This window comes from Podarcis cretensis (assembly GCF_951804945.1).
Source record: "Podarcis cretensis genome assembly, chromosome: 13".
NCBI classification, from domain to species: domain Eukaryota; kingdom Metazoa; phylum Chordata; class Lepidosauria; order Squamata; family Lacertidae; genus Podarcis; species Podarcis cretensis.
This window is the reverse complement of record NC_137182.1, coordinates 27,546,533-27,563,030: the sequence shown is the minus strand read 5'-3', so window position 1 is coordinate 27,563,030 and position 16,498 is coordinate 27,546,533. Positions and strand designations below refer to the sequence as shown.

At 46.7% G+C, this 16,498-nt stretch overlaps 1 protein-coding gene across 2 annotated transcripts in view; it reads left to right on the top strand.

Moving 5' to 3' along the window:
- Positions 1-16,498, top strand: part of RARA (retinoic acid receptor alpha) — a 193,194-nt gene that overhangs the window by 60,144 nt on the left and 116,552 nt on the right. For both annotated transcript variants that reach the window (XM_079948811.1, XM_079948810.1), the window contains one exon: positions 14,821-15,311. In XM_079948811.1, coding sequence (XP_079804937.1) covers positions 15,134-15,311 — 178 coding nt within the window. In that variant the 5' untranslated portion in view covers positions 14,821-15,133. The remainder of the gene's footprint in view (positions 1-14,820; positions 15,312-16,498) is intronic.

Here is a 16,498-nt window from a genome sequence, read left to right as displayed (position 1 = left end):
CTTCAGGTTAAGAACAGTTTCAGGTTAAGAACGGACCTCCAGAACGAATTAAGTACTGCTCGGTTGTTGTATTTTAGATACAGCGGTACCTCGAGTTACAAACGCCTCAGGTTACAAACTCCACTAACCTGGAAGAGTTACCTCGAGTTGAGAACTTTGCCCCAGGATGAGAACGGAAATCGTGTGCCGGCGGCGCAGCGGCAGCAAGAGGCCCCATTAGCGAAAGCACGCCTCTAGTTAAGAACACTTTCAGGCTAAGAACGGACCTCCGGAACGAATTAAGTTCGTAACTAGAGGTATACACAGTTATGACCCCCACCCGTCCAAATAGCCATAGTCTTTTTCTTCCCCCCTCCTCCCGAAGGCATGGAAGGATGGGTGGGGCCCCGCCACCTGTCGCTTGGGCAGGATGGGGCGTCTGGGCCTCCTCTAGGGTAACCGGAGTGGCGCATTCTTAGCGGTAATTTTAGCTGCTTAGGCTGAGCTGCTCCAACAGGTGGAATTTCATTTTGTCGTTGAAAGGCCTGTTGTTGGGGAGAGGGTGTGTGTGTGTGTGTGTGTGTGTGTGTGTGTCTGCCTGTGCCTGCTTGCTTGTATCCTTGGGGGCGGGGAGGGGGGAGAGAAGGAAGAAATAGATATGCAATTTATTCTGAACATTAAGACCCCAGGGTAGGGGTGGGGAGCAGCAGGGTTACCTCCGCTTCTGTGGCATGTTGGCACCCAACCCTCTTCTCTCTCTCCTGAGTTTCCTAGAAATGTAACAGCTATGGTGTGAGTTGCAGGCTTTTCTATAAGCTGCATAATTTCAAACAATACCCAAGAAGGGTCTGAATCATGCAGGGGAACATGTACATAATTTCTGTTTGGTTTTTTAAATATATTTTGAAATGTATGCAAAAGCACCTTCAACTGGGCAGGGCATTTTGCAGCAAGGTTTGCTTGCTTTTAATATTAAAACTGTAAATGCAGGTGGCATCTTGGGAAAGAGGCCTTTATCTCGCACCCGGGACAGAGTTTCTCTTCTTGGATGGGACCTGTTGTGAGTGGTGGGCATCCTTTGTAAAATAAAACTGGGCGTCTTGTCCTTCAACGCTGTTTTATTCAAACACAGATTTATGTCTTTCTAACCGATCAACCATGGCTGCAACTCCTAAAGCAAGTTTACTCAGTCTTACTGAACTGAGCGGGATTTCTGTGAGTAAACATGTAAGACTTGAGTTGTAACATTTTAACTTTTATTATTGTTTTGTCAAAACATTTTTATAGTCTTACAACATTTCAGCAAGCAAAAGTCCTTAGCTGTAGTGAAAGTGGGTACATTTTCCCTGTTGTATGTCACTTGCAAATACTATGACTTTTATACATACACACTGCTTTTTTTCTAAAAAAATATATTTAGGGGTACTCTCATTTTCCTACTCATATTGAAATATTGCCCCTCAATGAGGCCAAACTTAGATTCACAAAATGTTTAGGAGTATGCATACGTCTGCGTCTCCCCAGAAAAAAAGCACTACACACACACACACACACACACACACACACATTCTTCGTTTATAACCTTAAATACATATTTTGAAAATTTCGGTTGTACCCGCAAACATCTTAATCACTTGCTTCAAAGTATTTATATCTCCCTTTCCCACTCCTTTGTCCCCAGTGCAGCTTATTCTGTAAAGCAGTTAACCAGCAATAATTAATTACGTAGTTAATTTAAAATGTTTAAAAAATTAAATAGTTATGAACAATATAAAGCTTCCTTAGCAGTATAAAAAAAAACAAAGCAAAACCCAATACTTAAAAATAACAATAACAAGAAAACTGCAACAAGTAGAAGCCAAATTATTTATCACACGTTTGGTAAAGTAAGATAATTTCCTAGGAAATTTGAGGATGACAAAGCAGAGCACCTGCCTCCATTCATTTTCTACCTTGTGCTTTTACCAGTCCATACATCCTCACTGCAACATTGCCTTTTAGTTGTGGCTCCCACCTGATTCCTTGTACATCCTTCTCTCAGTGGGGCAAGGAGAAGACAGAGGCAGCAGCCACCCTGGTTTCTCCTTTTGGAGTGCTGCTTATCTTTGCAGATTCATAGTCATACATGGCGCTTTACAGAGTCACCTAAACAATCGTTTTCGAACAGGGCAGTTCCTGCTCCTTTTCTCTCCAGATCCGTGGGCTGGATTCTTGTGCCTGGAGGCTGAGTTTTAACATCTAACACTTCCCTGTAAAACTTGAATAATAAATTAGTAGCTTTGGTATCTACGAATGCCTAAAATCTGCAGGGGTGTGCCTTCCTTGCGCACGGCCTATGGTTGTTTATCTGCATCAAATTCTGGCATGACTGAAGGGGGGGGGATAGGAAGGTGTTGCAATTAAAGGTACCTCAGTTGCTGAAGGTGAACCCATGTGACCTTTTCCGGGGGGATGGGAGAATTGGTTGTGGGGAATGCGAAAGTAATGAAGGAATATCGAAGTCAAAGTGGACAAACTGATTCCTCCTATAGCTCTGTCTGTCTGGCCTAAAGAAAAGCAAGACCGAGCCCTGTGTGGTGAGCAAAACAGAAAAGTAGTTTTGAAAGAGGGAGGGGAGATAGTTTTGTGGCATCTTAAAGATCAGTACACTTACGGTACGCGTCAGCCTTCAACTCTTATCTGCTGTCCACTTCATCGGTTGTATGAAGTGATGAGCCTGAATTATAGGTGTACCAGTATTTACACATGGGTTTTTGTTTGTTTTTTTGCTGTGGGGTGGAAGGGTTGTAAACGATACAAAAAGCGAATGCATAAAGTCCTGGCAGTGATAACTAGAAATTGAAAGTTAACCTTTCAAATAACTTATTTTATGCTTGCGTGTTACGGTTCACACAGGTATCCTAAAGCATTCCATCATTTTATGTGGGATCTTTTGATTAATTAATTAATTTTTCTCTCCCCCCAAACGTCAAGTTTAGACGCACAACACTTGTACAGACAGAGGCACACAACCACACACTTCCTTCTGTGGGCACAACCATCCTGGGTTACTTCATGCCTAGCTTAACATTTTTAATAAGGGATCTGGTTGGTATGCCTGCTGAATGGAGCGAGAGTAGGGGAGGCTTACAGACTTCACTTTTTTACCCCACTGGGGAAACTGAATCAAGCGAGCTTTCTCACCCGTGTGTCTGTCTGTCTGTCTATCTTCCAGGCAGATGCCAACTTCCTCAGCCCTCTTGAGGTACCCAGCAAAGCCAGGTTCCCCTTCTTATCCTTTTACCCTCCTGTGAGCCAGTTGCGAGAGCCATGTGCAGAGGCCTCGCTGGGTGGGGGTGGGCAGAAAATCCGGAGTGATTCATGCCCTATATTCTCTCTCTCTCTCTCTCTCTCTCTCTCTCTCTCTCTCTCTCTCTCTCGGTCACCCTACCCCCCCCCTTTCAGGAACATGACTATGACTCAAAGGTTGCCGCTCAAAATGCCACAGAACTGTGGGGCACATGCAATAGTGTCAACTCATTTTCCTGATCTACCGGCTCGTTTTTGCGTTTGGGCGTTGGTGTCCTCTACTCATAAACTCGTGGCATTGTGGCCATGCATCTTTTACCTCTTTCACATTTGGGGGGGGGGGTGTGTGAGCCACGGTTGTGTTTCATTCTTGGGGTCCTTGGGTCCTTCCTCTTCTCCTCTCCCCACACACTGGCGACGGTCGCGTGTGAGCCCAACCCCAAGAGCAAGAAGGAAAACCGCAAAACTGCGACCACACATCAGATTTTCATCATACTTCCTGCCTTGTCCCCAGTTCACACTTAACGGGGAAGTGAGCGGCCAGGAAAAGGGGGGGCGGGTATGCCGGCAAAGAGGATGGCACTGTCATAGCAACAAGTTTATAATAATTATTGCGGTGTTAGGCCTGCCTTATCTTTTGCCAACTGAATACTCACTTGCCAAATGGCCTCTTCAGCTCCAACTTACATGGGTCCCAGGCTCACAGGCATTAGCGTCAGAACCCATTTATCCAGTGTAAAACAGAGGAAGTGGTGAGAGTGCTTTTGGGAGAGTGCAAAGTGCCTTACCACAGCAGCTGGATACAGATTCAAAAGGCATGTTGGTTGGAAATCAACCTTAGTCAGGTTTTCAAGGTGTGAGAAAGTAATATCTCTTCCGCCTCACCGTTTACCAGAGGTTGAAGACTAGCCCTTGATCTTAGTTTGCTGAAGTGGATTGAGGTTATCAACAACAACAACAACAACAACAACAACAACAACAACAACGTTATTATTTATACCCTACTCATTTGCTTGGGTTTCCCCAGCCACTCTGGGTGGCTTCGAAGACATATAGACACTGCTTTTTTTCTGGGAGAACGCAGGGGTACGCATACCCCTAAACATTTTGTGAATCTAAGTTTGGCCTCGTTGAGGGGCAATATTTCAGTATGAGTAGGAAAATGAGAGTACCCTTAAACATTTTTTAAAGAAAAAAAGCACTGCATATAGAACATAATAAACATCAAACAGTAAAAACATTCCTGTACAGAGCTGCCATCAGGTATCTTCTAAACGTTGTGTAGTTCTTTATCTCCTTGACATCTGATGGGAGGGTGTTCCACAGGAAGGGCGCCACTGCCGAGAAGGGACCATGGTGGTTGCTAAAGGGAAAGACCCCAGGGCTCATGCTTGTCAGGCATAAAAATGCACTGTTATAACAGCCCTGCAGAATCCTGGGAACTGTAGTTTGTTAAGGGTGCTGGGAGCTGTAGCTTTGTGTGGTCAGCACCCACCATAAGCAATGGTTCCCAGGATTAGCGTCGTAGCTGGCCGTTTGGGTGCCCGGGGTGGCGCCTGCGCCCAGGCCACCCAGTAGGGCGGGGTAAGCCACCCATTGGGCAGCGCACGCTGCACGGAGCCTCACTGCCACCTCCCTAACCTGTAGGGCGGCAGAGGGAGAAGTGGCGGACAGATACAAGCCCCATGCTGCTGTTTCTGGCAGTGCAGAGCCTGCAGGTCCCCAAGCCACTGTGTCATTCCCAGAAGAGACCCATGGCTTGGGTGCACTGCAGGCCCCACGTTAAGTGCCGCCCCCCCCCCGCAGTGTGGCGCCCAGTGCCCCCCTGCCCGCCTCTGCCCAGGATTTTCCGTGACTGTCAGAAAGGTGTAATCGTGCTCTGGATTTGTGGTGCAGATGTGACTTGAATCCCCCAGAGTCCTGCAAAAGAAAGAGAGGAGGAAGCAGCTGCTGTTGGTGGTGGTGGCACAAAGCGAGGAGCTGATATTGTGAGGGAAACGGATTCTCTGCATCTCAGATGTGCTCTCGTAATCATTGCAATTCATCCAGGGTTCTGATTGCTGGCATTGGCCAAAAAAGTTCTGGGGCTTGGCGCCTGTGCTGCTTAAGTACCAAAAAGCGAGCCAAGTGGCTTCAGGTTGAGATTGATGAGCCTCAAGGTTATATTTTTGCTCTGCAGCCCCAGACCCTATCTTCACCTGGGCTGGTTAATTCTGTCCTCCCATAGTCCATCTTATCAGCCTCTGATAAGCACAGAATCCGGTGGATGTCATCCTTGGAACCAACCTCTCTGCCGGGTTATGAGGAGAAGTGAAACTGGGCAACGCTGGGAATCGAAATCAGCAACGGGGAAGTTGCGGGTGGGCACACTCTGGTTGCAGGCCTGACAGGAAGTCCTTGGTTGGTGTCGTGTTTGGGGTGTGCCAGGGTGGGTGAGGGTGGCAGCTTGTTTGTCCGGCAGCTGCTTTCAGGGCTCACAGGCCTAGGGTATGTTCTGATGTCCCAGTGAGGGGGGCGGGTGTCTTAGAATTTACCCCTGCAGTTCTGAAGTGAACCTCTAACTTCCTGAGCACATGGTCTAGCTTTTACCCTAGTTATTACGAATGCTCCCAATATTTTTAGGCCAGATTTAAAAACAAAACCAAAAAAATTATCCGCCTCTTAGCTTTTTAAAAGCCTTGCAGCTAAATCATAAACACACACTCTTGGAAGTCAGTCCTCGCTTGAGCTACAATCTCTGATTTTTTAGTTCTCTGCATGGTGATTAATATAAACTCACTGTCGCCACCATTATCCCTCTTAAAACCTCCTCCCACCTTGCAGGCCTCTCCAGTCACATATTGTCTGCTTTCCTGCTCCTTGGAAGTGCCACTGTCCCTTGTCAGGCATAGAATCTGACTGTGGGCCTGGCAGCCAGACCAGCTGCACTCTTATTTACTTGAGGTTTATACTCTTTCATAGGTGCCAACTCCTTGGGGCCAAGGGGTCTTTGCCCCCCCCCCCAATATTTGAGGGTGCTGCCCCCCAGTTGATGGGTATTGCATAATGGAGAAGGAGTCCTTTGGTATCCATGCAGCCTGAAAGTATCTAATAATTTCAGGTGTGCTGCTTTGAGTCTTTGTATGGTAGAAATCTAGTTATTGGGATCCACAGGTTCCCCCATTGGTCTCCCCTTGAGGAAAAAAGATTTTTTAAATTGCTGGTTCTTGAAGTCACTCTTAAACATTTTGGAACAGAGATGAGTGCAATATGAAACCAATATTTGCCAGACTGGGAAGTAAATACCAACCATTTTGTATTTGTGTTTTAATTCCCCTTGCTAGGCCAGCACCTGGGAACAAAAACACTGATTTCTCCTTTCCTCCCCCTTCCCTTTTCTTCTTTCTTTTCTTCTTTCCTCTTTGGGCATACACAAACCCCACAAGTGAATTATTGCATCCTTCATGCTTGGCTGCAGCTCTGCTCCCATTCTAGTCTCTCATCCATTACCAGGGTGGCAAAAGACTTCCACAGATAGACCTAGGCATTAAGCAGTCAAGCTATTGCCAGTAAGGGTGTGTGTGTGTATTTTTTTTTCCAAGCAATACTTGCGAAAGCACCAGATTTTCCACATGCAGATCTGTCAGCTCCCTGTAGATTTGCTGTCTGGAGGATAAAAGCAGGTGGAGGAACCCCCTAAAACAACGGTGTCAAATTGCTCGTCCCCACTGGGCTGCATCCGTAATTTTTCACCAAAATGTTGGTTCCACCTGAATTCAAGGCCGGCGTTTCTAAGTTCTAATTTCTCTCTGATTTCTGACCCTTTGGAAACCTGCTTGTTTTTACAAGCAGGGGTTGGGTGGGCCTTCTGTCATGGGTGCTTTCGTTGAGATTCCTACATTTCAGGGGGTTGAACTAGGTGGCCCTTGTTTGGGGGGGGGGTCCCTCCCAACTCTACAATTCTATGATTCTGCATATTTGGAACTTGACAAAAAAAGGACACACATTTGGACCCCAGGAGCAATCATTCCCACTAGGAAAGACTGATATAACTTGGGGCGTGAACAGCCCTAGAAACATACAAGGTATGAGAGAAGGTGATTCTGACCACAATTTAGGCAATAGCAAATGAGTCAGCCGCTCTGCCCTACTGAGGGCCTGAGCTTCCTGGCCACAAAGCTGCTTTCTGCCATACTTTTTTTTTTTGTGGAGGGTGCCAACAGGTTCCTGATAAAGCCTTCAAACTTTACATATGACTCCCCTCTCCCACCTCTAAAACCATAGTAGTATGTCTGCAAGGGAAGTTTCCAAAGACTACGTAGGTATGACTCACCTGGAAACCACACACACAGCAATGGAGCATGGGCGAATGTCTGGTTCTGTGATTCCGTCCCCTTTCACTTGGTGATGGGCAAGTTGCTATTTCTTATGAGAGCAGAGGAAACCCGTGGGCAGTTTTCTGTAAAATTCTTAGAATCAGAAGGATGTGAGTCTTCAAATAGTGGCTGCTGTCTTGAAGGTAATACCACGCACTTACTTGCCTGTCTGTCTGTCTGCCCCTGCATACCCATGCCATTCATCATTTGTGGCATATGAATAGCCAGATCAAAAAGGCAACCCACTCTCATCTCAGACCAGTTCACCAAAGCTTTCCTCACCAGCTTGTGCGGAGGAGACATTTCTTGCTCCTCGCAGGTGTGTATTAATTTAAAAGTCTGAGCCAAAGCATGGTAAAATGCCATGTAATGCAGATCCCAAACTCATGGACTCATTCCTTCCCTGTGATGGCTCTGAGGTCTCTATAGACTCTTTTGTGACATTCTGCAAAGTCTTGTGCTTTGGGGAGGGAGGGAGAGAACAACTTCAATATTTTGCACACCAGTGTGAAACAAAAACAAGAGTCACTGCATTTGCCAAAATGATTCCAACTGCATTATCTGGAGTTCCTGGGTTGAGAGGGGTGGGTGTGAGTGTAAGTGTATGTAAAAATGAAGAACTCCACTCCTCAGGAGTGTGAAAATCAAGGCACCCAGTAGCTCCTGGCACCTCAGAAAAATGAGCCCAACAGCTGGCATCTAGGTTGTGGGCAGAGGGCAGGAAGCAGGTTTTTCCTCCTCTTCGGAGGAACATAGAAAATGTTGTTAGCCTCTGCTGCATTCCTGCCCTAATCTGTAGACAAGGGCACCTGTATGCATTGTGGGTACATTGCCTCAACACCAAGCCACCACTCGTAGTTGGTTGCAACTGTGAAAACGTTGGGAGTTCCAGAGGGGTGCAAATATGATTTAATGATTCCCCATTTTAGTCTGTTGCAGCAAAAACTGCAGAGTTTTGTGGAACCTTGAAGACAAATTTATTATGGCATAAGCTTCTGTGGACCAGAGTCTGCTTCATCAGATGAACGCAGTATTATTCTGGGATGGCAGGCACATATACACATGATGCAGGGGGGAGGAAGAGAAAGGTTGGGGAAGTGGGATGTAGACAATCTTTGGCATCTGTCTTGGGGACAACAGAGGAGTGCACCTTTGGGGCTGAGGTCAAACTATTGGAAGGTTGCAATGCCTGCTGTGGCTGTAGAAACCGATGCTGGAGAAACATGTTTTGTTGCAGCTGGGGCAGATGAAGGTATCCCGTTGAGCTGCTGCGGATGCACTATGGCATTTCTTTTCTCTGTGCAACAACTTAAATATATGTAAAACGATTACCACCCACAAGGCAGTGTTGATGGTAACGTAAACCTTCCTGGCATTGGTGAGAAATGGGGGCATTTATTTGGGGACCTGTGCCTTTGCCAGGGTCCTAGGACAATGTCTTCATCCTCGCTCAAGAATTGTGAGGTGTGGATATTTATTTATCCAGAACATCTATAGACACATGCCACATGAACTGGCATGCATTAAAGCATTCTTTGTGGCAGTTCTGACCACCCAGGCAGCCAGAAGTATGGCCACACTGTGCAACAATGGCAGAGAACCTGTGGCCCTCCAGCAGCTATTGGGCTCCAGCTCTCACCACCCCTGCCTATGGTGCCATGCTGGCTGGGAGCTGCAGTTGCAACAGCTCCTCGAGAGCTAATGGCTGCCTGTCTCTGACCTGCAACCACATGGAAGCCAAAGGGAGCAGTGATGATGGAGTAGCAATGTCAGGCTTACTGCTTGGGCAGAGGCCGCAGGCTGGTTGTCCATGCCATTTGAGCTGGCACGTGGAAAGGTTTTTTAATTAAGCTGCTACCAGCATGTGGAACGGGGCTGTGCATTTCCAGCTTCTCATAGGCCTCGTGCCAATATCAACAACTTCATAGTGTGTCCCAGGAGCAGCAGTTTGGGAGTGGTGTATGCATGCATGCAGTACTTTGAGAGGAATGGTAAAAATATCTTAGGACAATTCATGATTAGGGAAGAGGGGAATATGCCCCCTCCCCCAGTGGTTGTGTCTATGGCATTGTGCCCCAACAAAGCGTCTTTGCAATTACTTGGGCCCTGTTGGGGTGTCTCCTTTCTTCCAGATTGGCCTGCAATCCGCTTTCTAGTGCCAGGTGAAAGACACACCGCAGCCAACTCTCCTGCTTGGCCAAAGGGAGGAAAAGCCTGTCTTGCAGCAGCCCTCCTGCCCCAGGCCAAAATGGAAACCTTTGACGCCCTGGGAAAGGGGAGAGTTACTCTTATGGAAACAGTTCTTGTCATTTCCAATGTGTGATCCAACCCCATCCCCCTTTAACTGGGAGTACAATCCTACACACCCCTTGGAACGTCTTCATTCACCTAATGAATGATTTTGATTTTTTCCCCACCAGCTCTTCTGCAAAATGTTTAATTTCTCCCTTCCTTTTATAGACATAAAAGTGTAAGGCTGTTGTCATGCTGCTGTTTGTGTGGCTGCCAATAGGGGGCCACACCAACTCCAGCGCAACAACAGATTGGCAGGCAGGTGAGCAAGCAAGCAAGCAAGCAAGCAAACAAGCGGGGAGGGGGGTAGACTAACCAAGCAAGCTGCTCACCAGAAGGGGAAGCACTTCGGAGGGGCTGTGGGAATAAGTGAAGGGGGTGGGTGAAGTATAAAGAGAGCCAAGTATAAAAGGAGGAGGGGTTGGCAAAGGGGTAGATAGGTAGGTGGGGTTGACGAATAGAGGGAGCAGAGGTGTAAACCCCTAGCTTATGATGGCATTGGGACACTTACAAACGATCTCATTTTCAATACAGTCCGTGCCTGCGCATGTTTTGGGACCGGTGCAATACTTCATTTTCAATCAGTGCATGTCCTGTAATTTCCTGCTGGAGCCTTGTAACTTTTTATACCACAGGTGTTTCGGTTTCTTTTCCCCCTCCCACTTTTATTGCGCTGTAACGCAAAAACGCCCCTCCAGACGGCAATAATGTAGTAATACTGAGAAAGCATCGTGGAAGAATTAAGAAAGTGGAACCCAGTCTTAATCCACCTGTAATGCACTCTTGCTGTGTCAGTGACATGTTGCAAAAGACACTCAAATAAAAAACCCAGACTGGAATGTCCCTTGGTGGGTGAATTTTGTTTTTCGTTTAGTTAATTTTTAATTGAGATTTTTCAACATAAGATACAGTTAAAGCTGAACTAATCTAAAGAGAGAGAAGAAACAAACCAATAAAATTAAAAATAAGAAAGGAAGCAAAGAGAGGAAGACAGAGAGACTGTGTATATACAGTGGTACCTCGGATCTCAAACTTAATTCGTTCCGGGAGTCTGTTCGACTCCCGAAACTGTTTGAAAACCAAGGCGCAGCTTCCGATTGGCTGCAGGAGCTTCCTGCACTCAATTGGAAGCTGCATCAGACATTCGGCTTCTGAAAAACATTTGCAAACAGCAAACACTTACTGTATATCTTAACCCTTATTCCACACACCGAAGAGTGAACCCTCCCATCTCTCACCTGGGAGCTTTCCCCTCTTCCCTCAGCCCCACTCCCTGAGGAAGCCCCTGTGGCCTGCCGCTCACGCAAGTCTCTCCATCCTCTCCCCTTCACCTGCCTGTGTGTATCTTCGTTTATCCCCAAATATCAGTCTTCAAAAACCAAAACATACATGTAAATAGAGTTAACAGAGAGCTAGCATTAAAAGTCACAGAAAAGGCAAGATTAGGAGAGAAACAGAATTAAAACGTCAGCCTTGCAATTCTCTGTCTGCCAATTATGTACATAACAATTATTCAAAATATTTAAAGTACGCACTCCAGAGGGATATTCTAGCTGGATTAATAAATGTCCTTAGTGGGCAAATTTGTGTTGGGGTTGTACTTGGGACTGTGCAGACGGTGTGAGGTGTGGCTGCCTATTGTTGTTTAGTCGTTTAGTCATGTCCGACTCTTCATGACCCCCTGGACCAGAGCACGCCAGGCACTCCTGTCTTCCACTGCCTCCCGCAGTTTGGTCAAACTCATGCCGGTAGCTTCGAGAACACTGTCCAACCATCTCGTCTTCTGTTGTCCCCTTCTCCTTGTGCCCTCCATCTTTCCCAACATCAGGGTCTTTTCCAGGGAGTCTGCCTCTAGCAGTGGCTGCCTCTATCAGAGCTCTTTTGGTACAGCAGAGTTGGGAACAGGGCAAACCCCAGATCCATGGGGCCATAGTCTGTTGGGAACTTCTCCTTCATAAGCACTGTTGACATTAACGGGGGCCATGCAAGATCTCCTGTTTGTTTCAGTGGGACCCGAGAAGGAGAACTTCCCAGCGGGGCGTGCTAAAAATGAATGGCAAGTATGCCCACTGGAAACGACGGGCGCTGTCGGAAGGCCCATTGCAACAAACATGGCAACTGCAAATGCCCATTGACATGATGGGTCTTGATTTAAAAGCTTTAACTAAACCAAGGAATTGATTGCTTTCCTGGTGCGTGGTGCTTTGCCATTTCATATTTTCTGCCTCTGGCACCAGAATGTTGTGGTCCTGCCCCGATGGGGTGTGTATATACATAACAAAATATTAAGTGTGCAGCAGCATGATAGTGTACGTCTAGGGCAGAGAGGACCCCCCCCCTTCTATTCAAAGTCTTCCATAGGAATCGGCTTCCTCCATCTGCTTCCTTGGGGAGGGGGGAAGGTAGGAGACCTTTTATTTTGTTTTTCATTAATCAGCATTTCCCTTAGTGCTCTGCACTCCATTCTCTCTCCCCCCCCCCCTTTTCCCGGTGATTTATGGTTCGGCAGGGGCAGCAGGTAGCCAAACCTCCCGACCTCCAACTCATTTGTCTGGAGGGGCTGGGCCACCTGTCACCTCCTGTCAAGGGAGAGCAATAAATGGTCTCCTGTGGTAATTACCCATGGAGGGGAGGGGTGGGGATTGGGTGGTGGTGGTAGCCGGGCCTGGCTGGGCAGCAGAGACCAAGGAGGAACGGCACCCAAGCTTTGGGGTGCAGGAAGAGAGTCGTCTGTGTGTGGTGCCCGAGACCAGGGTGCGAAGATCTCTGCCGTCTTCTGGATTTCCCTCTCAGATTTGGCCAGAGCTGTGGTCCTGTTGCTCATCTGCACCCCCTCCCCATTCCACCTGTCCCCCCTTGGATGGGATGACAGAATGAAAGGGGTCTTCTTTCTCCTGGTGTGTCTGTGAGGTGGCCTTGCTTCTGCAGACGTTGTTGGAGGGGAAGTTCCTGCCTGGGCAGAGTATAGGAGGGCATGGTGACGTTTGCTCACCGAAAGCTCTCCTCTCAGTGCCTGTTTACAGCGTGTTGCCTAACTTACCGTACCTTTCTCAGTCCTATGGAATCCAGTGAGGGTTGGCTGCTGCCATGTAAAGTCAACAGCAGCACATGTATTGAGGGAGAGTGTGTGGTCATTATTCTGGATCAAGACAGAGGAAAAGCATGGCAAAGCGGAGAGGTACCAAAAAGGCAAATCTGATGTATCAACAAACATAGCAGTGGGGCTAAAGTTAGATTAAACACTCGGGCCCCTTAAATTTTATTTATTTTGCACTTGGCGGCATAAGGAGTCCCAGTTACAGATAGGTAGCCGTGTTGGTCTGCCATAGTCAAAACAAAATAAAAAAATTCCTTCCAGTAGCACCTTAAAGACTAACTAAGTTAGTTCTTGGTATGAGCTTTCGTGTACATGCACACTTCTTCAGATACACTCCTGTGTATCTGAAGAAGTGTGCATGCACACGAAAGCTCATACCAAGAACTAACTTAGTTGGTCTTTAAGGTGCTACTGGAAGGAATTTTTTTATTTTGTTTCGGCATAAGGAGTGTGTGTATAGGAACATCAGAAGCTATCTTTTACTGAGTCGCACCAGTCAATTGCTCAATATTGTCCACACTGACAGTCGTGTGTGTGTGTGTGTGTGTGAGAGAGAGAGAGAGAGAGAGAGAGAGAGAGAGAGAGACCCCAAATATTTCTACAAGTAAGGTAACATAGGGTCTATTTTATAGAATCATAGAGTTTGAAGAGGCTCTGTTATGGTTTGTGCCTCAAGTCCTTTCTATCATCTATCTATCTATCTATCATCTATCTATATCTATCTATCTATCTATCTATCTATCTATCTATCTATCTATATCTATCTATCTATCTATCTATCTATCTATCTATCTATATCTATCTATCATCTATCTATCATCTATCTATCTATATCTATCTATCTATCTATCTATCTATATCTATCTATATCTATCTATATCTATCTATATCTATCTATATCTATATCTATATCTATATCTATATCTATATCTATATCTATATCTATATCTATCTATCTATCTATCATCTATCTATATCTATCATCTATCTATCTATCTAGCTAGCTATCATCTATCGTCTATCATCTGTCTATCATCTATCTATCTCTATCTCTATCTATCTATCTATCTATCTATCTTTAAAGTTTTTAGAAACAAATTCACATGTGTTGTCTTAATTAAAATGCACGGATTAACTACGTTTGCTCGACAACATCTGAACCAATGTAGTATCTTAACAGCAGCTAATCATGAAGGCCGTGTACTGCCTCCAGTATTGGGGAAGACAGTTGGGAGGGCTACAGCACTCATGCCCTGCTTGGGGGCTGATGGGCCACTGTGGGGTCAGGATGCTGTCCAAGATGGGTCTTTGGATTGGATACCTTACAAATCATAATGAACTGCAACTCCCATCAGTCCCAACCAGTGTTGCCAGTGGTTAGGCCGGGTGATGGGAGCTTTGGTCCAGCAGATATCTAGAGGGCTCCAGAATCTGATCTACAGGGAAATGCAATTCAAGATACTTAGAATTGGGTTGCCTTGCATTTATCTTTGAAAGAAAGCAAGAAGGTGATCCCTAGCTGGTGCAAAAAAAGGGGGGAAGGGGAGGGTTCTGGGGGACCATTTCTTCATAATTGCCAGAGGTTCCTGCCAGTGTGGCGCAATGGTTAGAATGTTGGACTAGGGCCTGGGAGAGCAGGGTTCAAATCCCCACACAGCCATGAAGCTGACCTTGGGCCAGTCACCATCTCTCAGCCTAGCCTACCTCACAAAGTTCTTGTGGAAGAAAAGGTGGTTTGTAAATGTAATAAACACGAACATACATGCAACGCCTGTGCCTTGCTCACTTTTCACCCTTCTTTGGTTACAGCTCTGCCTCTGACTTGGGAGTGGACCTGTTTGCCTTCCCCTACATGCCCGCTTTGGAGGGCCTGACGCAAGAGGGAACTGCAGGAGATCACCTTTGAATCCTCGGCGCTTGCTCCCTCTCACCTGAGCAGTCAACCCGCGGACGGAACGTGCTGCGTGCCCCTGCCTGGCCCCTTGGAAAGGGGAGGCTGCATTGACGCCGAACTGAGTCGTTGGCGGTCCTGGATGAATAAGGCTTCGATGGCGATTGCTCCCTACTCAGCCCCTATGTGAATCCCTCTGCCCAAGGATCAGGCCTGCGGAGTGTACCAGCCATGGCGAGCAACAGCAGCTCCTGCTCCACGCCGGGGAGCGGGCATCTCAACAGCTACCCAGTCCCACACTATGCATTCTTCTTTCCACACATGATCGGGGGCCTTTCACCTCCAGGAGCTCTGCCAGGGATGCAACACCAGCTGCCGGTCAGCGGGTACAGCACGCCATCACCAGCCAGTAAGTACCCTACGGTCAAGAGTCAGGGGCTGGTGGGCGCAATATGTGCAATGAGAGAGATGGATTCACTTGGCGCAAAGGCAACAGGTTTAGAGCAGCAGGGGCCAGTTTTGAAAGCTGCCACGCTGCATTTCACAGAATACACCTTTCTTTCCCTGTCTTAGTTTGGGGGGGGGGTTTGGGAAAAGCTGGCTCTGTGAGTTTTCTAGGAGGGACAGCTTTAATTTTGGGATGGGGGTGGTGAAGTAAACTTATGCCACGCTTGCATCACCAACATGCACACACATGGGCTGTGCATGCAGAAGGTCCCAGGTTCCATTCGCCAGCATCTCCAGGCAAGATTGACAGGTGTCAGGGTGATGTGAGAAGAGCTGCCTTTCAGAGTAGGCAATACTAGCTTAGATTGGCAAATAGTCTGACTGATATAAACCAGTGAAACTTCACACTCTCTGGCCTCCCGAGCACTTTTACTACTTTAAAAAAAATTGTTCATTATTCTGGGGTGAGTACAGCATGAGGAAGACAACCAAGAGTAGATCTGTAGCTGAAGAAATGTGTGTTTCTTTAAAACTTTTTATAAAGGAAGTGGATAGCCCACTTGGCATGTTAGGAGAGAGGCAAGGCCAGTTCCAGTATTCAACTTACCGGAATGTTGGTCTTCGCAAGGGTAGTCAGTGTGCTGCCCTCCAAATGTTGCGGACTACAACTCACATCGTCCCTGATCATTGGCAATGCTGGCCAGGTTTGATGGAAGTTGTAATTCTCTATATTTGGAAGGCCAGAAGTCTATAGTGCAGGTTACAAAACAGAGTGCATGCCGTGTCTTATCTTAAACACTTATTTTTACTCTTCGTAGAATGGTCTCTTCTTGGCCATTTTTTTTGGTTGGTTGTAGCATTCTTCCCCTTCATTCAGAGACTCCGTGAAGTTGTGTTTTGATGCTGCCAGGCCTCTACTAAATTTGGCATGAAAACATAACGCTAAATTTTTGAAGCTTGGCGCACTTTCTAGCTTTTGAAAAGAGAACGCTTAACATTCTGGAGTTCTAATCTCTCCCCCCCTGCCCCCCGGCTTTAATGTTTACCTAAAAATTGAGATTATAACAGTTGAGCTGTTTCAACATTCGGAAATTAAATAACAGCAAACTTTGCCAACTTGTCCATAAAATCCACAATCATGTGACTTGA